The following is a 27,765-nucleotide window of genomic DNA, read 5'->3' on the forward strand; positions in this document are numbered from 1 at the left end:
TTCATCTGTTTGCCAGCTGTGTTTGTCCACACTACAACTCCCAGAAGCACTTGAGAGACCAAATGAAAGTCACCAGCAACTCCTAAGAAAAGTAGTAAGAGTAACAGAATCAAAAATGTTCGCCTGTAATCTCTAATACCAATGAAAAGATCAAAGAAATGATAAATTATTCACATGGAAAAACATGAAACATCCTTCATCTGTTTGTGATTAAAAACGTGTCACTGAACGTCACAATTGCACTGGGCGACAAGTTTGTAATTTAGGAAACAGAGGGAATATTATAACCGAAGGTACAACTGTTGTCAGATTTTGAAATAATTTTTTTTAAACTAATATTCCCTTTTGATTCATGACCAACAAATGTTTCACTGAGTGCAACCACGATGGCGGCAGACGCAGATTAATACTCAGTTATTAGGATCAAAACTGAATATAGTTTGAACTGAACTCAGTCACACATGGTCAAACTTTCAGGAGATCCAGTCTAGAGGCTGCAACTAACAACTATGACCTTTTTCAGCTGTTTATAAAATGTCTTTGTCAACTAATGGACTGTTTGAAAATGTCAGAAAATAATTAAAAAATGCCTTTTAAAATGTCACCAAACTGCTCTAAATGTTATTAGAGATGTAACAAAAACACCTGCTGCAATGAAAAAGTCAGATCACAACAACGGATTTGAGAAGAAGCGACTTTTTGAGATGCTACTTATGATACAAATGTTTTTCATTTATTTTTTTGATTCTATTTAAATCAGTTTCAGCTGGCACCAAAGCGAAGACCTTTTTTACTGCTGCTCCAGGCCCTTGAACGCCCCATGACTAGAATAAACATAAAACTGTGTAGTGTGAATCCGTCAAATTAGAACTTCTACTGACACGAGTGTATTTCACGTCGTCTTGTCGCACAGGATTTGAAGTGTTTCCTGTTGTGTTTCAGCTTCCGGAGCGCTGAGTGTTCACCCTGCTGAGGATCAATAACGGACTGACGGGTAATAGCATCTTGATTTTGTAGCTTATTGGTCAATAAAATAGCAAATAAACAGAGGAGAAGGTGGTGTTAGGAGCAGACAGACGGACAGAAGAAAGGTGAGATATAAAGTGAAGCATTGCTCTGTGATGCACAGACACATCGTGCACCATGTAGAGTGAGTGAATATGGTGTTGGAGTCAGGGGAGTGGGTGGGGTGGGGGGAGGGAGGGAGGGAGGGGTCTGTACATGAGCAAACACTCCTGCGCTCAGACAGGAGGGGGTCTGCAGTCTTTTTACATGTAGTGACGTAGAATCACATCTGAGGACAGAAGAGTCTGTGGTCTCGTGGTATCATGAGGCACCGCTTAAATCCCCCCACCAGTCAATTATTTTACCTTATTTGTCCCTTTACCCATAATTCCTGCTCTGATCGCAGCTCCCCCGGCTGCGACGTCCCTCTGAGTTAGGAGATTTTGCAGTTGTTGCGGGTGCAGTTCTGTGGCGGGCTCTGCGGCGGGCGGATGGACTTGGAGCGCTTCAGGCTGTTTCCTTTGGAGCCGCCGGCCGGGTTGGCCAGCGAGTACGAGCGTCCGTGCATCATGACGGCGTTCATGCCGTTGGCCATGGAGAAGGACTTGAGGTGGGACTTGATGGCGACGGGCAGCGGGAGTTTGTCGATGAGGTGGACCGGCGTGCAGGACACGATGGCTCTGCAGCAGAGGTCCTGGAGGCTGAAGACTGGGGACACAGACCAGGTCACAACACGGTGAAACAGATGGATTTAAGAAGTCAGAATGACTCACTGTCAGCGGTTATTAAAGGAGAGGGCTTAGGAAAAGGACAGATGGAAAAACCAGTATAAGTTATGATGTTTATTTTTCAACATGTAGTTAGCCTCATACTATAACTGCCTAACTCATACACCAACGGTTTTCAACCTTTTTTGGTCCATGACCCCATTTTAACATCACAAAATTCTGGTGACCCCAGACATTCAAAACGGAGACTTTTTTTTTTGCTAAAATTAATTTGTTTTTGATCATGCAATAGTTTGCTATACTATGTTGCAAATAAATGTTAATGTTAGAGGACATTTAGTCTATATAATGTCTATTATTGTGGACAGAGGCAGTAAATCCAGGTGTAGATTACTGCACAAAGAAAGATTGTGATTTTCATTGGTCAGGATCTGTCCAGTCAGTCCAGCTGTGATTTACAAGGAGGACAATTAATACTGAACAAACAAGAACTGAAACTATGAATTATGAAAGAGCTGCAGCATCAGAAACTGCAGCGTCAGAAACTGACCACAATGAACATTTGACACAGAAACAGAACCACAGTGCTGCAGTTGCAGCTTCACAGTTTGTCATGTCTTTTATGTTTTGTGATCGTCTCTGTCAACTCACCATACATTTTTTTATTAGTCTTTTTTTTTTTTAATTAATTAATTGCTAGAAATTTCAGGCAACCCCACTTGAATTCCAGGCGACCCCACATGGGGTCCCAACCCCAAGGTTGAAAAACAGTGTCATACACAAATGGACAAAAGTATGTGGACATGTTGGATTCAGATGTTTCTTTTCTAACAGGGGTCTAGGACACAAAACAATAATGACCACATGTCCACATATTTTTGTCCATTTGTGTATGAGTTAGGCATTTATGCAATGAGGTTAACGCTCCATTTAGGTCAATACACTTCTGAAAGTGTTGATACCAGCCTTTAAGTCCATGGACGTTTAAATCATGTCAAAGCTCTGTTCTTTTTCAATGAACTTCTTGACTCCTCCTAAAACATTACATATCGAATATTTCTCTACCCTGCCTGAAAATTTCTGATTAAAGACTCAACAATTAAAAGATTTTTTTCATTTATTTTTACCTACTTATGTATTTTAGTTGCGTATCATTTAAGTTAAATAGTTTTAACATAAATTCATCAATTTCATGTGATTCATATTTGTCAAGTAAACAAATGAGACGGATCACACATCCTTACCATCTTATATCGTAACACAAAAATGTTAACTGAATAATTAGACCAACCAAGTTGCAGCACCTCCTCAGGGTTGGAAACACAATTAGATAGAATTAATAAGTCCCATTTATTTTAAATAAACAATATTTATATACACATACACAAAACCATGTCTATGTAATTATGATCAGTAAATCCAACACGTTTCCATTCTATTAGATTATAAGACCATTACTGCAGAGCTCGTCCTGATGACACAAGAGTCTTTTAATACATTAAATGAGGTGAAGTGTGTTCATAAACTCTCAGAGGGTTTACAGGACGTCATTAATTACAGATGAAGAAGACAGAATGATGACAGCATGAAGAGCTGCAGCGCTTTAACTCTTTTGATTACAGCACCGGTCACGTTTGGGCACGTCTGTTACTCTGTTTTTGTTCATTTTGTTTGTGCTTCTATAGGTATTAAAGAAAAATAGGACCAGTGTCCCTGTATCTCAGCGTTATGTTCTATAACTAATCAATAACAAGTTGAATTTGTGAGGTTATCAAGTTCTGTTCTACATTAGAGTCCTGTGGTTTTGATGCAGGAGATCAATCTCCCAACAGAAGTGGGTGGGACTTTCACTGGAGGAGAACTCAACTAATTCACTCAAAGTCTATATATGACTTCCTATCATACTCAGTAGTAACTATATTAATATCTGTAACCATTTCCATGTTATAAACCATCAAAATATGGACCATTATAAGTAACGGCAAATTTTAAATATTTCAAAAATTCCTAAAAAAATTCAAAAATCTAAATTTCTCAAAACTACCAACCAACTTTGTAGACATTGTCCCAAGGAAGATACATGTATATTTTTTAAAATTAATCCGACCAGTAGATTCAGAGAAAATTGTTGAAATGTAGACATGAATTTCATTGTGTGTTTTTAAAGTCACTTAGTGTATATTGACATCTCTAACCATTTCCATGTTATAAGTCATCAAAATATGGACCATTACATTTTTAATATCTAAAAATTATGTAAAAAATTTCAATTTCTAAAAACCGTGAAAAGACTTAGACACTGTCTCAAGGAAGATACATATAAAATTTGAAATGAATCTGATAGTTGTAGCTGTAGTTTTGGAGAAGATTGTGGAAATCTAGACATTGGTGACCTTGTGTTTGACCCTTCAAGGTCACTCAAGGTCAAAGGTCATGGACCCAAATGAAAGTCTAAAATCAAAAAGAAAAATCTAAAAAGAAAATCAAACCATCTCAAAACTGTAAGTTAACTTTATGGACATTGTCCCAAGGAAGATACATAAAAATAATAATGTAAAGCGCTTTGGGTACCTTGAAAAGTGCTATAGAAATCTAATCCATTATTATTATTGCTAGCGGCATTGTACTCATACGATAGCGCTCTCCCGTGGTGCAACAGCAGCATTGCACCCGTATGTCCTCCCATGCTGCAACACGTGTTGGACAAAGACACGCCAGACAGACACCGGACACGGGGCAGGGCCGAAACATGCATTATATAGTAGGATCATTAAAAATTGGAAATTAAAACCACAGAATGAGAGGGCGTGTCCGACCTTTGACCTTTCACACATTTGCGCTCGTACCTCTGTTGGGCCTCCAGAACTTCTCCATGCCGTGCCTCATGAGGACGATCCTCGACAGCTCCGTGAACGACTCGATGACGTTGAAGTTGCACAGCGGGCTCACCTCGAAGAAGGTCATGCCGTTCTTCTCGGCGTACGCTCTGGCCTGCTCGGTGGGGACCTGCCGCTTGAAGGCCAGGTGCAACCGGTTACCCACCAGGATCCGAGGAACGCCTGGTGCATGCTGGGAAAGGGGAAAGACACAGTTAGCTACAGAGAGGACAGAACATCTCAATGGATAAATGCACTACTGTGACAAAAAACAAATCAAACAGACCAAGAAATGATGATTAACCTTTAATCCACAAACAGAAACGGAAACATTGAGCGTGTTTACATCCACACCAACACTCTGATCATTATCCGATTTCTGGAGTCTTCAGATTATTCAAGTGATCATGTATACAGTATAATCTGGTATAAGATATCAGATATGCCTTTATTTGTCCCACAAGGGGAAATTCCAGGTTTACAGCAGCAAAGTTACAAGAGCACACAAGAGCAACAGAAGTGCAATATCAAGATAGACACAAAATAAGAATGCTATATACGCTATTTACAACTGAGCACATGCTGATCATGTCACAGGTTTATTGCACGGTTTACTGATATGTTTTATTAGTAATCTGATTATGAGAATTCACATTAACACACCTGGATTTCTCCCCAATACTCTGATGTCTTCCTGCATGTATACACGTTAATCGGATTTATTTTATTTTTTTAACGCCTGTGCATGTGTAAACACAATTAAAATGGTAGAAAACAGAAGTTACATAGTCAAACATGAGCGGAAGACAATAACAGGAAGTTTGAGTGTACCATCATTATGTATGTACGTATGCTGAAAGAAATCTGATAAAGGACTGGAGCGTCTAAACCACGGTTTTTGATTATCACATTTCTGAAGCGCATGTAAATGTGTTAGATCTGATTATTACATTTATCTGATTACACCCAGGTATCAGATGTTTATGGTCATGTAAACAGGCTCACTGACTGACGCTTTCTCTTTCTATTGAATTTGTTAATTATTCAGACTGATTATGATTAAAACTGATGCAATTTGATCAAACTTGAGTTTATTTCAATGACAACCCTACTTTTCACAAACATGACAGACAAAAGACAAAACTAGTTTCTAATTAAAGAATAAATTAATCTTTCATTGTAGAGCTCTGACGTGTGTTTGAAGAGCTGCTGTGTTTTATTAAATCTGCTTTTTCTATTTGATTCTCTGTTGTATGATCCATTTGTTGTACTTTTTGTTTTTTAATTCACATTCTGATTCTTTTTCTGTCTTCTAAATGGCAGTTATCAATGGTTAACACATATCAAACACTTGGTCCAAAGTGCAAACCAACACCATTTAACTCCTCTTCTGTGGTTTTTAAAAGCAGCCGACTGCACCGTCACCATCTGTGAAGGTGGAGCAGGAAAAGCCAAACACACATTCCTCAGGACAAAAATATCACACACACAGTCGTGTCCCTGAAGCTCTGTGAGGACGTTCATCCAATTCTTCTTTTCACTTTAACCTTAAAGCCAAACCTTCACCTTCACACTCAATTTAAAGTGGTGAGGACGGAACAAAGGGGCTAAAAAAACACCAAAGACACATATGCGCACACACACACACACACACACACACACACTGCACTGGCTTCCACTCATGTCTTAACCTCTAACCCACCCTTTAAGCTGACGTTAACCTTTCCCTGAACCTCATTCTAACCCTAACTTTAAAACAACCGTTAACCCTCGAACATGATGATTTCCATTATGGAGACTAGTGGTTTTTCAAGTGGACACTGATTTATGTCCCCAGTAACACTCCTCTAAACACACACACACACACACAAACACACACTCAAACACACACACAAACACACACAAAGCGGACATCCTTTCTGTTTGAGACAAGAGGAAGGAGATGATGGACGAAGCCAACACAGGGTCATGTCTTTCCATCTTTGTGGGGACATTCACTGGCATCATGCATTCCTTACCTTCAGACATTCAAGCTATGAGGACGGAAGATGTGTGTCCGTGTCCATCCACTGTCAAATGTGTTTTTTTAAATTTAAACTTTATTTAACTAGGATGGTCCCACTGGTTGCTTTTCCATTGGACAACTGTGCAAAACTTTACTGATATTGACTGAATGTTGAAAAAACAGAAGTGCATAATGTCGGTTTTTTCATTAAATCACAAATGCGATGATTTGTTTATTATTGTGAGATGAGAGGAGAAGTCATTCCATAAACAAGGTGGCGAAGTATCTGTTGTTTTGAGTCTAGAATGCTCGTTACCGGTCTATCTCGTACTAAATTAAAAAGTGATTTGGTTTCCTCACGTGCCCACCAGGTTTGTTTTAAAGTCTTCCTCTTCGCTTGTTTTAACATTCATCAACGTCATTTTTTTGTTCACGTGACTAAGTTGCGCAAAAAGGTCTTTCCGTTGCAGTTTTGCGCAATATACCAATTTCGCTACACCCAAAAAAACACCTCTTGCAAGCACAAAAACTTTTCATCGAAAAACTATATAGTTTTGGCGAAATTGTCATTTTTCCATTAGGCAAAATTTTATGCGCAATTTGAGGGTCAATGGAAAAGTGACTGAGACTGAGGATGTCTTTTTCAAGGGAGACTGGCAGCGAAACACATAATTAAACTTTAAGATAAGATAAATGAGTAAAAAATGAAATATAGAGAAAAGTAAGAAATTTGGTATTTATAGAAACATTTATATAAATATAGAATTAAAATTTTATATTATTTAAATATTTACACTGTGGTTACACAAGCACATGCTGTGATATGTTGGTAACCTTTAACCTGAGTGCTAACATTTGCCTTCATTCATCCACTTTTCTTTGAATTTACAAAAATAGATCATTGTATTCTTCTTATAATCATTGTAGCCTTGGAAGAAAGTTTTACAGATGCCACCTACTGAGTGTAAACTACCTATTAAATCCCTTAACGGAGCTCCAGAAAATACAAATGTTTACAGCTATAGTTCTGGTCCATCATGTCTTACCTCGTCAATCTCTCTGATCCATCTATCGATGCCGTCAAACGACCACCGGTTGGTGATATCGTACACCAGCAGGATGCCCTGATGGAAGAAAACACAAACACACATAAAGACGTTATGGGTTCAGAGTGTCACAGTATTTATATTAGTGAGTCTTTGAGAAACAGATGTTCAGATGTTTCTCACCTGAGCTCCACGGGAATATGAGCGAAAGATGGTGCAGAACCTCCCCTGTCCTGACGTGTCCCTGCGGAGAAAACAGCAGAAAGAAACAGTTACACACCACACAGCCATGTTCACATTACATACAGCTCATGTCTAAACAAGTACTCATACTGCTACTGTAATCAGACAAGAGCGGCAACCTTCCACTCATTTCTGATCTAAAACAAAAGTACTTCACATATGGTCAAAAGTCCTAGACCATGTATTTACGCTCACGTAAAGATCTACATTTTTAGCTCACTGAAAAAACTACTGGGCGGATTCATTTTAAATTTTATATGCATCTTCCTCGGGACAATGACTATAAAGTTTGATCGCAGTTTTGAGAAATTTGGATTTTTTGGAATAATTTTTGCCTTTACTTCTATTGGTCCATAGTTTAATAGTTTATACCATGGAAATGGTTAGAGACATCAACATAGTTACTATTGAGCACTAATAGGAAGTCATATATGGACTTTCATTTGGGTCCATGACCTCTGACCTTGGGTGACCATGAAAGGGTCAAACTCAAGGTCACCAATGTCTAGATTTCAACAATCTTCTTCTCTGAAACTAGTGGTCGGATTCATTTCAAATTTTTTATGTCGCTTCCTTGGAACACAGTTAGTTCACAGTTTTGAGAAATTCAGATTTTATACTTTTTGACGAATTTTTGAAATATTAAAAATATGCCTTTAATTATAATGGTCCATATTTTGATGGCTTATAACATGAAAATGGATACAGATATCAATATAGGTACTACTGAGCACTGAAAAAAGTCATATATGGACTTTCATTTAATTAGTTGAGTTTTCCTCCCCACTTCTATTGGGAAATTGATCCCCTGCATCAAGATCACAGGACTCTAACAGAGACAGAACCTAACAACCTCACAAATTCAAGTTTTTATTGACTCTCAATAGGACATGATGCTGAGATACAGGGACATTTGATCCTTTTTTTAAGGTTATAATAGTCTGACTTCCTCTTCATTATGATAACAATATACTACCTTCTGCAATGTGATATTTTCTAAATAGTGCTTCAGGGGTTGCAGTAACTACTCCTCACACTGCAGGATTATTCCAGTAGACAATCAGTCCAAACCACCGAGGAATGATTGTCAAGAGGGGAAAATTATCCCCAAAAGCAGCCCAATTATCCTCTGGTGTGGGACCAGTTTTAGACAGCAGAAGACTCAGAGGAAAGGAGACTGACGCAGCAAATCTCATACTGTAGAGACTTGCTGCTTTAACTTCTGTCTCTGCGGGGAGGACGAGGCGTTGGTTCTCCCCTGACGAGCTGGATTCTTTGGCCTACTTCCACCCGGCAGGCCTCGCCGAGCACTGCAGTGTTTAACTGACAAACACGAGCATCTGCCGCATCTCGACTGACGCAACGTGATTTATGAGGCATGGAAGTGTACGCACCTAGTTCAGCGTGAGGCGTCTGACATATTTAAGACACATGTAGGAGAAAGTGGACTGTCAAGTACATTTTATCGACAAAGGTATTGGGCTCGTTGAATTCAGGTGTTTCTTTCCTAACAAGGGTCTGGGATACAAAACAATAATTACTAATGTCATAATATAGCTTTATATTGTGATAAATATCATTGCACTGGTTAGTTAGGTTTAAATTGTTATCCTTGCTTCTCTCAACATTGATTGTTTTTTATTTTTTTTATCCATGACTATGATTTTAAATATCCTACCTCTAAATTTCTAAATTATTTTTGTGCTCTGACTGTAAATAATAATTTTCTACCACAAATAACCATCTACTTTATTCACATCTGACTTAGGAAGAAAAATCTCCCATTAAACTTTAAGGAAATATTGATGTTTTTATCTCAAATCAGCATGAACAGGACCTGTTACAAACTGAACCCATGTCCCAATATTTTTTGTCCATATAGTTTATAAACATCAATATTGAGATTAAAATCAATGTTGAGAGAAATTAAGTAAAAAACATCTCAGGCATTTTGGAAGGAAATATAGCGATCTAAAAAAAAAAAAACAAAAACTAACCAATGCAATACAATGATATTTATCACAATATAAAACTATATTATATTGGAATTCAACATGTCCCAATACTTTTGTCCATATATTGTAGATTTCACCCTGTTGTACATGTAAATGAGCAGCCATGTGTTTAGTGCATTTTTACATGTTCTTTGCATTTATTCCTTTGGCCTCTGTTCAAATGTCACGTACTGTATGGGTCTTACTTCCTTTGTTAACTCTGGTTGACAAAACCCTTTAAAGTCCAGGCTGATGTTGTACACAGAGGTTTAATGGTTCATACCAGAACACAGCAGCTGCCTCTGTGTCTATTGTTCAGATAACAACAGGTGATGCTTACCAAAGCTCCAGCTTCACTCTCCTCCCGTCCAGAAGAATGGTGGTGGTTTTATAGTCGATGCCTGCACAGACACACAGAGAGACCGGAGTCAGGTAAAGGATGTGGAAATACCCACAGATACTGGTGCTTAACTACAAATAATGTGAAAACAAATGAAACAGATAGTGGATTATATCTCAGAGTTTTCATCTTAAACAAGCTTCATCCCTTCACTTCAGTACATCGGCCTGAGGAGAAAAACCTACTGAAAAAATACAAACCATAATGTCTTTTTTTTGTTTTTTTTTTATATCCACGTCTCTTCCTTTTCATTTGCCACTTGTTCAGCCACACTCAAAGGCATGTGTCACATGATCAAGATGAACATCCAATGATGAAATGAAGTTTTAAAATTGGGCACATCTTTTGTATTATACCCAGATGAAGACTGTGTTTACACAAAACACACTCCTGATGGTGTCCCTATCGGTAAAAGAGGATTATTTTTGGATCACAGGTCCTCTGACTCTGTGATGCTTGATTTTTTTTTTTCCGCAATATGCTTTTGTTGTTGTTTATCATACCGTCAGACACATTTTTCTGCAACACATCTGACATATGGATGCATCTGCACTCTGTAGCTACGTTCAGTGGAAAAATGTTGAGGAAAATCTGTCAGATACACAACTTACATTTTAAATAAAACAAAAAATGTTTTGCTTTTTTTTTTTTTATAGTACATTGAATTATAACTTGTCAAGGTGCTCGAGAAAACGTCAAATGTCTTCAGCCTGTTTTGGTCCAAACAGATAAGACTTTAATAAAATGAACTGATTTTACTACTGTTTCCATTATATTCCTTTTTGTTTCATAAACAAATTCTTATGTACAGCTCAAAATGGTTTAAAAACACTAAGATTCAGAAAAAATAATATTGAAACAGAAGAGCAAGAAACCAATTTTATGACCGGAATCCTTCACTAATTTTCTAATCACCTGATAAATGACTCGATCAGTGCAGTTAATGCTCAACAGGCTGAAACATGGTCATGTATAAATATCCTTTTTCTTTAAAAATGCTAATAAGAAACGGCTTTCACTTTTACGATGAGCCTGCTTTCCGTTAAACCGTCATAACAGAGGCGCCTTCCGAACAGATAAACCTGTCTGTCTGGTACACCTGCTGCTTCATGTCTCGACACATCCACCTGGATCTGAGCGCCGACATCCTGTGGTTTCACAGAGTCTGATCCACCTGAGGCCAAACAGGTTACCCACGTCTCCAGTTGGATCTTTATCACCAACAGCTCCCTGCTTTCTCACAGATATTTACGCCTGCAGATTACTGAAAATCACACGAAATACTGGGCCTTTGATTATCCTTACAGATGTACAAAAACCTCATGTGTATAGTTTAGGCCGGGATCTAAAGATTTCATTATTTACTGTATTCGAACACTCTACCAACACAAAACAGACTCAAAAGTGACTTACACAAATCTTACATTGTGAACCATTAAATAAGAAAACACAGGGCTGAATAAGCTGAAACCACCTTCTATGCAAGTATCCGTCTACCTTTTAAAAATAAAATGAATAAGAAAAATAAGATAAATAAGCTTTACATCCACTATTGTGAACACCCACATAATCACAATAAGACTTTTTCATCAAATTGCACAGCTCTATTTGCAACCTTTACCCTGATTATGAACAGCATTTTTAATCAAATGCGCTGATAAAAGGATTAATAAATCAACATTAGTTACAGTCTAGCTGTATCTAAACAGAAAAGCCTCACAACATCTTTGGGAACTGTGAGAAAGGTATGAGCAGAAAACATCTTTCACAGGTAACTAACTAATATTATCATCATGCAGGTTGATTTACTAGTAAAAACTAAATTTTCAAGGACTCCTTATTTTGGCAAAGCCCACTGCACCACCATCTATAAATAAAAATATTAGCAAAAAAGTGCTAAATGAAAACTGTTAGGACCAAAGCCCCTGTATCTCACTGGCATGTTCTGTCAAGAATCAATAAGTTGAATTTGTGAGATTGTCGGGTTCTGCCTCTATGTTAGAGTCCTGTGGTCCTGATGTATTACACGTTACAGAGCCATGACAGAGGAGGGACCAAATGATCGCACCATTTCATTTACACAGATGTCATTCTGGAATAAAAGTGAAACATTCCCAGAACAGAAATGCTGTGGAAAATGGGCTTATGTTTGAGTCCTGTGGTTTTGATGCAGGAGATCAATCTCCCAATAAAAGTGGGTGGTACTTTCACTGCAGGAGAAGCCAACTACTTAAATGAAAGTCCATATATGACTTCCTATTAGTGCTCAATAGCAACTATATTGACATCACTAACCATTTACATATTATAAACCATCAAAATATGGTCCATTATAAGTAAAGGTACATTTTTAATATTTAAAAATTATGTCAAAAATTCAAAAATTTCAATTTCTCCAAACTGTGAGCAATCTCAGTAGACACTGTCTCAAGGAAGATACATATAAAATTTGAAATGAATCTGATGAGTGGTTTCAGAGAAGATTGTTGAAATGTAGACACTGCTGTTGTTAAATGTTTTGTGTGTTTGTAGATCCACTGTGATCTGTGAGTTATAATGTACATGTGTAAATGATAAACTGAGGCAGAATATTGTTAAAATTACACTTCTTTTTTTCAGTTTTTTCATGTTATTCACATCTTTTGAAAGGATAGTTTGTAGATGTAAACATTTTCATAATGTAAATTTACTTTATTCGCTAAAACACAGAGAAAAGTTTGGAGTCGACATTATTTATATATGAACATATTATTGATCCATAATGCACATGTAGAAATGAAAAGTTGAGGCAGAATATTGTTAAAATTGCACTTATTTTTCTTACAAAATTTCAGTTTTTTCAGGTTATTCACATCTTTTTTGTTTGGATAGTTTATAAAAGTATTTTCATAATTTAATGGTTTTTTTGCGCTGAAACAAAGACAAAAATTTGGAGTTACCATTATTTATATATTATGTTATTATTTTACTGGTTCGGCCCATTTCAGATTAAATTTAGCTGAATGTGGCCCCTGAACTAAAATGAGTTTGACAGCCCTGATTTACATGTTATAAACCATCTAAATGTGTCCGGTTATAAGTAAAGGCAAATGTTTAATAGTTCAAAAATTCATCAAAAATTCAAAATTTCTCAAAACTGTGAACAAAGTTTGTAGCCATTGTCCCAAAGGAAGCTAAATATAAAACTTGAAATGAATCCGACCAGTGGTTTCGTCAGAGAAGCTGTTTTGCTAACAGACTACTCAGCTCCTTCTCAACAACTAATGGCCGATCAGCTGTTGAGCTAAAAAGGCCCAGCTGATGACCACTTCCCAACTCTTCTACTTGACTGCATCAGCGTCTGGATAACAACATTACCAACATCTTCCAATTTTCCAGGCATCATAAAGCTGCTGCCGGGCCAAAGTGCTGAGCTCAGGAGGCCTTAATTGAATTGGAGTGAGTGCAGGGCTTCGGACCAAGTGCTTCCTTTCCTCTCGTTGCCAGGGCTCAGTCAGATGATCCCAGATAATCAATAGCTTCTCTGATGTCTGCCTGTCTTAGCTGAATTCTGCCGCTTCTATTCTGGGAGTCGGCTGACTTTTGTTTCTCCTCTGGAAGTGTTTGAAGCAGTGAAGGAGCCTCTGATGTTCAGCTTTTGCTCCAAATGTGTCAGAGACGAATGATCAGCGATTTATTAAATGATAAGTCTGGTGATTTTCTAGAGTCATCAATAAATCACATAGAAGGACCAACAACAGCAATGAATTCGTCCTGCTAACAGCACCGTCTGTGTATTTGTGAGCTGAGTCCTTTTATTTGGATCTTATTCCCGCGGGTGCACTTCAGGAGAACGATCAATATATTGATTTCACTCAAACAGCTGTGAAATAAGTGGGATCAAAGTACAGTGGGCAGGTCATTACTGCAAAATAAACCTCCTCAAGGAGACGCCGAGCATCATCACCCTGTCAGAGTTTACTTCTCCATAGTGACCTTCCCACCGGACATTATCATGACTGAGAGCTGTGTTGTTATAATTAAAGCGTCCTTAAATTTCCTGAAGAAGAAATAAATTACCCAGTTCTTCAATTCTATGGATGATTTAATATTTAACAGAATTAAACACACTCTTATCTGGGTACATGAACTGACATTAAAACTTGATTCTAAAATACTCTTTCTTTACTAAAATTAAACACAGTGTACAACTGGAGAATAGTGCAGGGCGATAAAACGATACTGACACATGCTCGATACAATTTCAATACAATTCGTTGGTCTATGTTTTGACAGACATAAGAACAGCCAATCACAATTAAGTAGCACCACACTGAACCTCCTGAGTATTTTTTCATATTGCAATATATATTGCGGGGTTAAAAAAATCGCAATGTCAGTTTTTTCCAATATCATGCAGCCCTAGCCCCAGCATTGTTTGGTGAAGATGGTCTGTTTTGTTTGTGTTCTCTTTTGAAACTTGAAAGCTTTTTCCTGCTGGTCAGACTTTTAGTTTAGTTTTAAATATATGTACCTGTTTTATTTATCTAGAACAGTTGTATAATGTTCTTCAGCACATCAGTCATGTTCAACCTCTGACAGAAAACAAATCATATTTAAATCAAAAATAACCTTGTGACGTCTTCACAACTAACTTATGAGTAACGTAAAATCTAAGCTTGACAAATATAGTGATTTGATTTGTATCGTAATACATATCGATATCATCTGATATGAAAAAACATTATCATGATATAATTTTTTTCCATATCGCCCAGCCCTACTGGAAAAACACATTCACAGTTGACATGTTAAAAGAAGCAAATACAGTGTTTCTGCTGGCAAGGTTATATAAACCAATAAAATATATAATAAATAAAATAAAACAAAGACATTACACACAGAGAAAATCTCCAGAAACAGAGAAAAAAGGGGAAAATGTATAGTTTGGTTGTATCTTTTTGTTTTATAAGATGAGAAAACTGTGATTCAGACTCATCATATGACCTTTTTGCACCTGTAATTAAATATTTAGTCATTTACAGTAGGATGGAGAATTGAACTATAATTGGGCCTGTATGATATGACGACTCTATGACAACATTATTCACTATTGCAATGATGACACGACTTACAACAGGGATGTCAAACTCATTTTAGTTCAGGGGCCACATTCAGCCTAATATGATCTCAAGTGGGCTGGACCAGTAAAATAACAACAGTGAAAAAAGTAAAATTAAATTATGATAATGTTTACACCTACAAAACCAGAATAACATGAACAACAGGAAACGTCTAAAGAAAAACAACTGCAATTTTAACAATATTATGCCTCAGTTTATCATTTACATGTGTGCATTAGAACTTACATTACAATTACAAATACACAAAACATTTAATAACAGGCAGAATATTGGTAAAATTGCATTTACTTATCTTAGGACAATTCCGATTATTCACATTTTTTGTAAAATAACTGTTTTTTAATATAAACATTTTCATGTAATTTTACTTTTTTACACTAAAACAAAGAGAAAATTAGCTGTTTTCATTTTTTATAGGTTTAATATGATGGTATTTTACTGGTTCTAACCTACTTGAGATCTAATTGGTCTGTATGTAGAATCTGAATTAAAATGATTCTGACATCTGCGATTGTTAATATCTTCAGCGCAATTTTTGTATTTCACAAGTCCATCCCACGGGCCAGATTGGATCCTCTGGTGGGCCAGATTTGGCCCCGGGCCGCATGTTTGACACCTGTGACTTTATACTGTATATGTGTGTGCATATTGGCTCTAAACATCCAATGTTTTCCTGCTTTCATAGATACACCAGTCTGTGTATGTTAACCAAGTAAAAAAATGAAAAAACTTCTGATTTTGCAGCCCTGCAGCTCCAGCGCAGAGACCAAAGAAGAAAAATCAGGTCAGATACCTATTAATAATCAGATACATGGAAAATATTATTTGTAGGATGGATTCATTGCCGGCGTTTGTCAGTGGAATGATCCGGAGAGGTGCAGCAAGAGACGAAAAACTGAAGAAATCAAAGCAGACACGATTCTCAAAATGATCTAAAGAAAATAGGCTTAAATTATCCACCAGTGATCAGATACCTGTTCAGTAGAGTGTACAAAAGTATGGAAGCAAATCTGTCTCATCAGATTTTGAATTTTAAAAGCCATTGAAATTGTAGCACTGAATTTTTTTTGCACTGAAATTAAGTATCTGAATTGTTTGTCTTTTAATTTAACTATGTTCATAAATTTAGAATAAAAAAATTCAGGTGCAAAAAATTCAGATGTAAAAAATTCAGATGCAAAAAAATTCAGATCACACATCTGCGCTGACTGTCTTCCTGCATCGGCGTCACATGACCAACTGAACGCAACTCAATTGGGTGGCTGTCGGTTCAACTTGAGATAGAATCAATTGCTTATCCTTGGTGTCCTGGATGTGTGCTCTGAATTTTTTGCATCTGAATTTTTTTATTCTAAATATATGAACAGTTAAATTGAGAGACAAAAAAAAATTCAGATACTTAATTTCAGTGCAAGAAAAAAATCAGTGCTAGAAATTCAGTGGCTTTTATAATTCAAAATGTGATGAGACAGATTTACTTCCATAGAAAAGGTGCAGCTCAGTCTGAACTATGGAGAAAACACACCATAACGGGGTTGAATGAAAGCCAACAGTGGACCATCAGATACACACAACTACCCCCCCCCCCCCCCCCCATCCTTCAGGAACGTGGAGATAACCAGTGATTATCTGTGGACGTGTCGCTGTCCAAACAGCCGGTCCACTCTCCAACAACACCAACACAATGGAGCTCCTCTCCACAGGCCCCTGGGGAGTGTTCCTTTGTTAGTGTGTGCTGAATGAAAAAACCTGTAAGTACCTCACTTGTCTACGCAGCTGCACTGAAAAAAAAAAAGAAAAAAAAAAAAGCATCTTTTCAACCTGCTCCTGCATTTTAATGAACTTCACTCCTCTAGTCTGCTGTTATCTGATGGCTGTGACATAAAAAAAAAAAAAACCTTATCGCAGCGTGAAAATTTAATCATGAAATCCACACAGCCCCCCCGACACATACCCACCCAACCCAAACCCCTCCTGTCTGAAGAGGAATTTTTAACCTAAGAGACTGAAAAGCTAAAGATGTGTTGAGGATGTCAGGGCCAAAAGAGAAAGAGGATACAGACAGCGAAAAAATATGTTCAATTCAACTAAGACACGATTTATGAAGCGTATACTAGGGATGTAACGATTATCGGTATAACAATAAACGGCGGTAAAATTGCAGACGGTTAGTATTACTGTTTAAATTTTAATTCTCATGATGACTGTTTGATTACTGCACTTTTAGGGGAAAAAAACCCTGTGTAAAGATCTGCTTTTATGTCAAATATTTGAGTATAGTTTTAATTTATTACAATTTTAATTTTCTATACCTAATATTTAGAACCAAGATTCACTTTTAAAGTCTTTGAAAAGATTCGTTAAGCATCTGTGTGTTATTTATGCAATAAATTATATACATTTTTCAAATCGGATTTTATATTTTTTGTGTGTTTTCTATTCTTTTATGTGGATATACAGGGGTTGGACAAAATAATGGAAACACCTAACATTGTGGCATCATAGAAGGTGTTTCCATTATTTTGTCCAACCCCTGTAATAGGTTAAAGTGAAAAAATAATAGATGATATAGATGAAGTTGTGCTGAAAAAACAGATCCCAAACATGGGTATAGTAAACATTTGTTTATATAGCATATAAAGGCAAAATCAAAAGTGCTCAAAAACGGACAAAATAGGCTCAGACCACTAAGGGTTAATATTTGAATGTTTCTGCCACAGAAGGGACATTGTACCTATTAGGGCTGTGGAATTAATCGAAATTCAATTACGATTTCGATTATTACACGCAACGATTACAAAAATTATGTAATCGAGAAAAAACGATTATTAATTTTGAGTTGTTTTAATTCACGCGCATGCAAGCTACCATGAGCTGCTCTGCCCCGCCCCCCTCTAAGCTACAGCTGCCTGCTAGCCGGCAGGTCCACCCCAAGAGGAAAGTTGTACCTAGCGGTCTGGAAAAATGGCAGGAGAATCCCAGCAGAAGTGCTTGGTAAACAAAAAAGGCAAGTCCAATTCAATTGTATGGAATCACTTTGGGTTTGATGAAGAAGACGAAGAGCAAAAACACATCACGTGCAAAAAGTGTTTGGTAGTTGTGTCCGCACCGACCGCTAACACAACAAACCTTTGTGACCATCTGAAGTTTAACCACCGCCACCTTTATCATAATCTTTATCTTATGAAAAACTAAAACGCATAAAAACAACTTCGTCCGCAATGCAATCTTCAGTCTCCGAATCTCTTTACGCTGCAACTCCCGTATTAACCTAACCCTAACCTGTATAACCCTAACGTGCGTATTCTACAGGGTGTCCCATAAGTCTGCATACATAGGAAAAATAAACGTTTCTTGACATAAACCATTTTTATTTATATAATATGCGCTATATGACTGCCATTTTGTCGGGAACACATTTCAATGCGTGTCCTCCACTGCTGAAGAACTATAAAGAAGAAATATAAAGAAATACATGTTAGAACCATATGTATTATGTCTCCTATGTATGGAGACTTATGGGACACCCTGTAGATGGCTGATGTATACAGAAGGCCTGAACTGAAACCTCACAGCACGCCACTGAATTTACTATGTTTCATACTACATTGAACATACTTGAATTTATAATTTGCACTTTACGTGAGTTTTTTTTTTTTTTTTATTGCTACAGTTCTATGGAAAGTCTATAGCAGTTTAATTATAGTGCACTATTTGTTTACAAAAGGAAACATACTTGAATTTACAGTACACTTATTTGATTTCAAAGATTTTTTTGTTTCGTACAAAAGTGAAAATACTTTGTTTTAGTGGTTAAAAGCTTTATTTAAAGAGTATATTTTACATTGTTTTGCAAGAAAAAAATAAACAATTTTAAGGTTAACAAATAATCGTTTTTAATAATCGTGATTTCAATTATTGCTAAAATAATCGTGATTTTTTTTTTTTTCTATAATCGAGCAGCCCTAGTACCTATTATTTTATTTTTTCAAAATACAACTTGGTTAAATTACTTCAGCGTGAGTGTTAGTACTTCTTGAACATTTTGAGCACAATTTCAACAGTACCGCGATAATAATGATAACCATGATCATTTTGGTCACAATAACCGTGATATGACATTTTCATTTGGCTACATCCCTACTGTATACATATATATCATTTGTATGTAATTGTCAATGTCCTTTAATGATAGGTGAAGCTGTCAGCAATTGGCTATTTAAACCATAAAGACCCAAACATCCACTGGAAACCAAAATTGTCTACTGACTAAAATGTTAAATCACTAATCCTATCAATACGTGTAAATAATTGGTGTAAAATACAATTCATCGTCTTTTCATGGTCATCAGCTATGACCCATTTGGACGTTCAGAAACTCCGTAGTTACCATGGAAACCGTCATCTTCAACAACTTTGATTCACCAGTAAAACCCATGGAGTTGGATCAATGACAGTGGATGGAGACAGTTGTTTTATGTTCAGTTAATGATATCTTTGCTGATAAAGCCACTATTTCCTCAGTTTTCTCTATTTATGTTATAATAATCCACAACTTTAATTTGAGATTTTATGAACATCTACATGATCAGTACATTAAATACAGGAAAATACCTGATTTTCACTTAAGAAAATAGAAAATATAGAGGATAATATTATAATAAATGGTAATAAAACACTTACAAAAGGTTAAATAGAGAGAAAAATTCACTTGGAAGCAGCCACAAAAGTAGCACTGTGTCTTTATGGGTTTAGTATATTTCTTTAACCTTGAGCCCTAAACTATCTTGTCATTTACTGGCTGAACCATCACATCCACATTAAGACACATGTATCTGATATCCATAAATCTGAATATTTTATCAGAAACTACAAAGACAGCTGTCAATTAAGATGGCTACAATATTTTTATGAAACTATACATAAAAATCGGACCAATGGCCCTGTAGCTTACCGGCCAAAATCAAAGCTTTGGGAAATGTATCCAGATGCCATTTATTCTCACCCAGTTCTGTGTATTTATTCTATTTTTGGTCATATTCCAATCAGATCTGTAAAAAATTAAAATTCCAACTTGATATCATTGATATTAACTGAGTTATTGGATCAATCCACTTCCTATCTCTTATAATGGGGAAATTTTTCAAAGTTGCACCAAATCCAGAATCAGATCTGGATCCAAATAATTTCAATACCTTGTGTTGACATCATCATAAAGAAGCTGCATACCAAGTTTGAACTCAATTGGAAGTGTAGTTTTGGAGAAGAAGACGATTGAAAGTTTTGTAACGGACGACAGATGACGCTGCATGACGACATTAGCTAATAATAACAAAAACAAGGACAAGAAAGGCTGCTCAATTGTAGACATCAGTGAGTGTGAATGCTTTGCTATGTTCGATAGCAGGGGTCTTCCCAGGTTTTCAGGTGGTTTAAAGGGCTCATATTTATCTAAGCCCACTTTTCTTAGTCTGTGGTTCATTTATTTGTGTATTTGGACCCTAATAGTTCATAAAGTTTCAATTTGAACCCTCCAGGTGCTGCAAAGCTATCTTTATATTCATTCTGGCAAAAATCCAGTGGATTTCTACAACCTGTTTCAATTTCTTCTTAATTTGTTACGTTTCATAACTAATTACGTCATGACATTTGCATATATAAGGTTAAGACTTCCGACGAACATTTCTCTGAGTACGACATAGTTGTTTGTCAGCAGCAGCGGTTGTAGTAAAAACTGAAAATATGTCCAAACTTGGAGTCGATTACCTAAAATGTTCAGTTGTTGGTTGTATTAATGAACACAAGTGGCTGAATGGGACAGAGCAACACAGTCAATAACCTGGAGGGGGTGGGGTCATTTGCATTTAAAGGGCCAGCGCTCAAAATGACCTTTCTGGTGTCATTACTCAGAAACAGGGTTGAAGATGGACCTGTTGAGTTGAATTAATGAAGAATTCAGACCCAAGCAGAGCATTTACAGTTTATGTAGACCACAGGGAAATGTTGGAAAATGCATAATTACATTTCTTGAAGAGATGCGTTAGTCAGATTTGGTCTATGTATTCAGTGGTTATCAAAGTTTTTAATGACACTGTAGGATCATGTGCAAACGAATCATTAGTCCATTCTTCTCTTTCTTTGAAAGATCAGTTACTGCAAATGTTTAATGTGGCACCACGACTAGATGACCTTCAACCAATCATCATTTTCCAGGTAGATGGTGCACCGCCACATTGGGTTCTGCAGGTTGGTGGGTTCCAAAATCAAACATTTCCAGACCGGTGGATTGGAGGGGATGGCCCAATTCCCTGGACACCTGGTTCAACAGATATCACTGCCCTGGTTTTCTTTCTATGGGGTTAGTTAAAGATGTTGAGTATAGAACAAAGATACAGGACATCAACGACCTGAAGCCAAAGATCACTGATGTCACTGACACCATTAATGAGGCTATGATACAGACAACAAGGAAACAAATCCAGTACCGTTTGGATGTGCTTCATACAACTGCCCATTAAATGAGGCAAAAAAACTTCAAGATCTACTTTTCCTTTTGTAATAATTTCCACAGATTTGTCTATTCATTTGCTTTTGTAATAAATGTTTTAAATTGTAAAGAGACTTTATGCACACCATGTATGTTGCAACCAAGACATGAATTAAACATCAACAAAAAACAGGCACAGCATGCCCAGCACATAATTGCTCTGAGGAAAAAAATTAAACATTCATTAGTATCTAAATATTGGCAAATGAGGAGTCCAAATGCTGCAGCATTCAGGCAAATAACTGCCAGGGGTTTCGACACATAGAAGTAGAGGCAACAGGAAACAACAGGAGATATTAATCGCCAAGTTCATCAAGCAGACTACTGTGAAGACAAGCTATTTTACCACTAAAAGAACTTGCTTCAATAGAGAGCATCAGAATCAGAATAGCCTTTATTGTCATTGTGTGTGCAATGAAATTAGGAGTGCTACTCCAATCAGTGCAACAATATTAATAAAAAAAAACTATGCAAGAAAATAAGAATGGAGTGAATATAAAATTACAAAAACTAAAAAGTTAAATAAAATAGAATATAAAATTTTACAAAAAAAGCAAAATAAGAATAGAATTACAAATAGAACTAGGCCCCGAGCCCCTAATAAAATAAAAATAAACATAAAATATGAAAAGACACAATATTCACAATATTAACAGATTGTATATCTATAAACAAGTCTATAAAAACAGTGCATTTATGTTTGAATAAATATTGCAAGAACAGAGGATTTTGCACAAACTGCAGAGGATTGTTACACTAACTTATAAGACATAATTCACATTGTACTGAGTTATTGCATATTACTGGAAGCGATCATCAATATTCATGTAGTGAAATAAATTTCAGTAACCGTTTAGTTGACGTTATATAAGAACATCTCACCTGCACTATTTTTAGTCTCTTATGCTGATCAGTAAAGACTACCACGCTGTTTCTGTGGTAGTTGTTACAGATCAGCCTCCGATCAGCAGGAGAGATTCAGATACAACACAAAGCATCCAGAGAAGCAGCTCCTCATTTTTGGTCCGATTTCCTTAGAATAGTACTGAAATAAGAAGTGAACAGCTGACTTATTATCTTTTCTTAGTAGCTAAACAAGTTTGGCAGTATTCAGATTTAATGTCTTTTTTTGGTTGTAGTTCTTAACTTCTATTAAGCTATTATTTGTGTCCAATGTGTACAGGATACGTAACTAAAAAGAGATGGTTTATACATGAAACAAAATTGTAGAAGGTGTCTGAGTATTACCACACGTTTACTGTGCTTTTTGTTTGTTCATTTTTTGTATGCTCTGCTTTAGATTGCTGTTTTTGTTCACTTTAATTATTATTTTTTGTTGTTTATTCATTTTGTGTTGCCTTCAAGAATGTATGCATATTTTTATTTATTTATTGTATGTCAATACAGATCTATAGGTATGTATTTTGTCACATGGCAACAGGGGCTAAAATTCAGAAAAAGATTTTTTGTCCAGCTTTATGCTGACAGAAAGCTAAATAACAGATTGTTGTGTGGAAAAGAGGTGGGATTAAATATATTACACTTCCTCCCACTTCTTTTCAAGTATGCAAATTAAGTCATTATATGTTGCTTTCATTTATATGTATAATTTTTTAATATTTCCTTGAACTATATTTTATTTCAAGGCACTAAGGTAGGATTATTCTGTTTGTTTTGTTACATATTGAGAATTAACTAAAAGTGAATTGAACATATATTTTCCCTCCGGGTTTTATCAATGTTTAAGGTTAATGGCTTAAAAAATTTAAATCTCCTCAAATAATTTCAATCTGTCTAAGCACCACCACAGGTGGACCACCAACAGAACCTGACCCCCTGAAAACTGAAGAAAACCAGGACCACAGTAAGTCCTGTTGGATTCTTTGAAGTATGACATAGAATTAAGAAGTACCAGTAGAAACAGAGCTTCATTTCCCTTTGAGTTGACTTTTCTGTTCAGATCTGATCTAAAACAACCTAAAACATTAGTCTGAAGTGCAAATTGTATCAAAACTCAAACCTAAAACTGCTCAGTAAACATCTTTTACCATCACTAACTACTTTTGTGATCATCAGTTAACACGTTCATTATCAATAACACACACAAACACTGATCACGGAGGAGGAAATGTAGCAGACAGGGAGTCCATCACAGCCTAACGACAGCCTCATCCAATCACAATTTACTCTCCCGTCCTGATTTTTCCTGCTCCTGAAATATTTAGCGCCCTCGCATGCATCATTCTTCCCTCTTTGCTTCGCCACAGGGTTGGAAATCAATATGAGAGCGTCTGTCGGCGCTCCATGCTGCCCTCCATATTTAATGAAGCCGTTTGAAGGCTTTTGATCTCCACAGCAATTAGGACGGCTTCCTCTTTTAGTTTCATGTTTAGGCAGTTTGTGTGTGTGTTTTTTTTTTAGAAGAATGGACTGTTTTTTCACAGCTTTAAATACAGTAACAGCCCATCAGAGTCAAATGGAGCAATTTTTACTATGTTTGGAGACTCGAGCAAAGCAACATTTCACTTGTAATAGTTCTTTCACACTTTAAGTGAACCTCAAACATGGTGTGGACAGAAGGGATGCATTTCACCCGTCACACCTTGGAGCAGTTTTAGTAAGAGTAACTGTTCTGTTTCCTAAAATGCTCCAACAAACCTGTTTTCCTAATATTTTTACTTTTTCAGACAAGAGTTCTGTCACGTCACAAATACGTGAACTGTTTTCAAGGTGAATTCATGGACGCTGTTACTTTTTGTATCAGACTGGTTGAGAATAAAGTATAGAAATTCACAGGACTGATCCTGTAGAGCTGCAAGAGCTGAAATCAAGGGATGAAAAAATGCCAGGAATTTAACATTTACACCCTCCATCTTTGGCTCTCTCCTCTTAGTCCAATTCAAAAGACTAAATATAAGATGAACTGGACCCTGAAGCCAGTATTTCAGCTGTCAGCCCCACATGCTGTCTGAAAACAACTGTGATTAGAAAAAATCTGCATCACGTGGTAGATTTTCTACGACCTGAAAACACAGAGGAATAGATGCAGAAGTCTCGTGTTCTGACATGAGATGCAGAACAATGGCCAATGAATCCTATGAGGAGGATGGAATTATGATACTCTGAAAGGCACAACTAAGAACAAAATAGAGCTAGTATGTAAATGCTGTTCTATGCCATCATCCAACCAAGGTTATTATCGTTAACGAAAACTAACGAAATGACGAAAACTAGAATTGAAAAAACATTTTCGTTAACTGAAATAAATAAAAACTATAATTAAAAGGAAAAAAAAAAAAAAACTAACTGAAACTGTATTGTGTGTTTACAAAACTAACTACAACGGATAAAAATTATGGATAAAATTCCCTTTGTTTTTGTCTTTGCCAACGTCGGATTGTTCTAGCAATTTTAGCTAGTGGATCCATATATTTAAGGGTCCGTCACTTGTGTTCACTTGTGGTTTCCAGTCGTCTTCTGGTCCCCACTCTACCTGGAAACATGGAGACTAAAGCAGCAGAGTCCTGTCTGGGATTTATTTGAATACGACGACAGAGAAGAAGAGAAAAGATATTAAAAAACACAAACCCTACAATTAATACTAAAACTAAGCATTTAGAAAAAAATTTAAACTAATAAAAAGTAGCAAACTTGCTCTAAAAACAAATTAAAATGAACTGAATTAGAGAAAAAAAAGTCAAAACTAAATAAAACTAAACTATTATGAAAAATCCAGAACTATTAGAACCTTGCATCCAGCAGACCATCAACCGTTCCATCAATAGTCCTTTAAGGCTGTACTGTTCAGTTGTACGATTGTCATCAGCTGTCCCTTTAAAGCCCAGCGCGTAGCCTTCAGATCAACACTGTGAGCTCCACAGCATTAGTGGTGATAGAACCAGGAGATCTGAGCTCCCAGACCGATGGAGGGATTACTTTGACCGGGTACGGCTCCATCAGCCTCCACAGCAGGATGGATGAGCTACAGGAGCTCCCACTGCTGCTGCTCCTCGGTCTACATATTGTAATGTTCAGGAAACAGCGTGGTAGTCATTACCGATCAGCCTCCGATCAGCAGGAGGAATTCATACACAATACCGAAGCATGAGGTTACATCCAGAGAGGCAGCTCCTCATTTTTGGCCAGATTTCTTCTTGTTTATAGCCAGACTAGCACTGTAATAAGAAGTTAATAGTTGAACCATGCTTTTTTTTGTTAGTAGACTAAATATCTTTGAGCTTTGGACTGTAGGATGAACAGTGAGGACACCGAATTGTGTTGATAGTAATAGATTTTGGGGGTTAGGTAGCCTGTGTTCTAAGATTTTATAGTCAAAAGCTTTATTTCAGCTTGTATAATGTGATATGAATCCAACCGTGAAAAGAAACATAAAAAACACAGAACTGGAGCAGAGTCAGAAAAATAAAGCTGTGTTACGTAATGATTTTGTGTAACGTTACAAAAACATCTCAAGTTTCATATTAGGATCCAGCATTTAGCCTAATCTAATCATATTTTTTTGTGATTTGGACAAAAAACCCATGTGCAAGACATGCAAGCAGGGAATTTGCAAGTCAGTACAATCCAACCATGGAATAGATTGAACATGACCCAGAATAGAGTAACTCTGAACAGGGGGAGAACTCTGATCAGCTGAAACAGAAATGAGGAGCTGCTTCAGTCACAAGGATGTTGTTTGAGTCTGAAAATGGACCTGAAAACCAGGCTTTATTAGAGACCAGTTCAACGACCGACTAAAACACCACAAAGCTTTTCTACCACCAATGCCAGAATTAGGATCAGGACAGACGAGATTTCTATTTACTGTTTTCACATTTTATACATTAATATTTGGTATTTTGTTCATGATTATTTGAAAATGTGCACAAAGTCTCTGGACAAAAGTAGAAGCCCATTTTATTAGTTTAATATGTTATTTAAAGTGCTCTTATAGATCTTTCCATATGGTCATTTTACAGTAACTCCCTCTTTAAATGTACTGAGAATGTGCTCTATTGTTATCTGAATACAAAATGACTGATATGTGACTGTGAGCTTTTCAGTCCTTATGTCCATCTTAAACCTATTGTCTTCTCATTACACTGTAGACTGTGAAAACAAAAGACCCAACTCAACAACAAGGCCCTTACATTCATGAGTGTCTGACTCACTTCCACGTGAACTGCCTGTGTTCTGAACGTTAGTGTATATGAATGTCTCATTGTATTTTTTTCTGCTCAGTCCACAGTGCAGTAAAATGCACAGCTAGTATGTTCAGGACTTTTTCAAATGATAAAGCATGACACAACAGGAGGAGCTCGTCACCACAAGGGGACAAAAGTGAACCAACAGGTCCCAGTCAGCTGGAAGTACAGTGCAATGACTCACCGCTGCTGTAAGCGTATGGGGACTCAGCAGATCCATCCTGCAGGCTGTCCAGGATCTCCCCTTTGCCCACATCGCTGTCTCCCACCAAGAGGAACTTCAGAAGGTAGTCATAGCTTTTCACCGGGCTTCCCTGGCTGCCCATTGTGTCTTACATCTGAGGCCGAGTGGAGTGGAGTAAACTGAAGATGAGTGTCCAAAGATGATCCAAACAGGAACAGGGATCAAACCAACCACTTCTCTTCTCTTCTGATCAAAACAAAGCTGATGTTTGTTATGGAAAAAACTGACTAAATAGTGGTCCACCTGTTTTTAGTGTCCTTGGTAGTCTTTCACAGCTCCTAAGAGAAGGTAGTTTTAGGACAAAGCAATCTTGTACCAGTCAGAATATGTGACTAGTACATTTCCTAAGA

The 27,765-nt window shown here is 36.8% G+C and overlaps 1 protein-coding gene across 1 annotated transcript; it reads right to left on the reverse strand.

The window, feature by feature from the left end:
* Nucleotides 1–791: 791 nt before the first annotated feature.
* On the reverse strand, nucleotides 792–27,509 carry LOC115423984 (RAB40c, member RAS oncogene family). Its single transcript, XM_030141042.1, is given in 6 exon segments — nucleotides 792–1,713; nucleotides 4,580–4,802; nucleotides 7,661–7,738; nucleotides 7,844–7,904; nucleotides 10,238–10,298; nucleotides 27,356–27,509. Coding segments are annotated over 6 exon segments (852 nt in total). The 3' UTR covers nucleotides 792–1,438.
* Between the last annotated feature and the right edge of the window lie 256 nt (nucleotides 27,510–27,765).

Source organism: Sphaeramia orbicularis, chromosome 8, assembly GCF_902148855.1.
Source record: "Sphaeramia orbicularis chromosome 8, fSphaOr1.1, whole genome shotgun sequence".
NCBI classification, from domain to species: Eukaryota; Metazoa; Chordata; class Actinopteri; order Kurtiformes; family Apogonidae; genus Sphaeramia; species Sphaeramia orbicularis.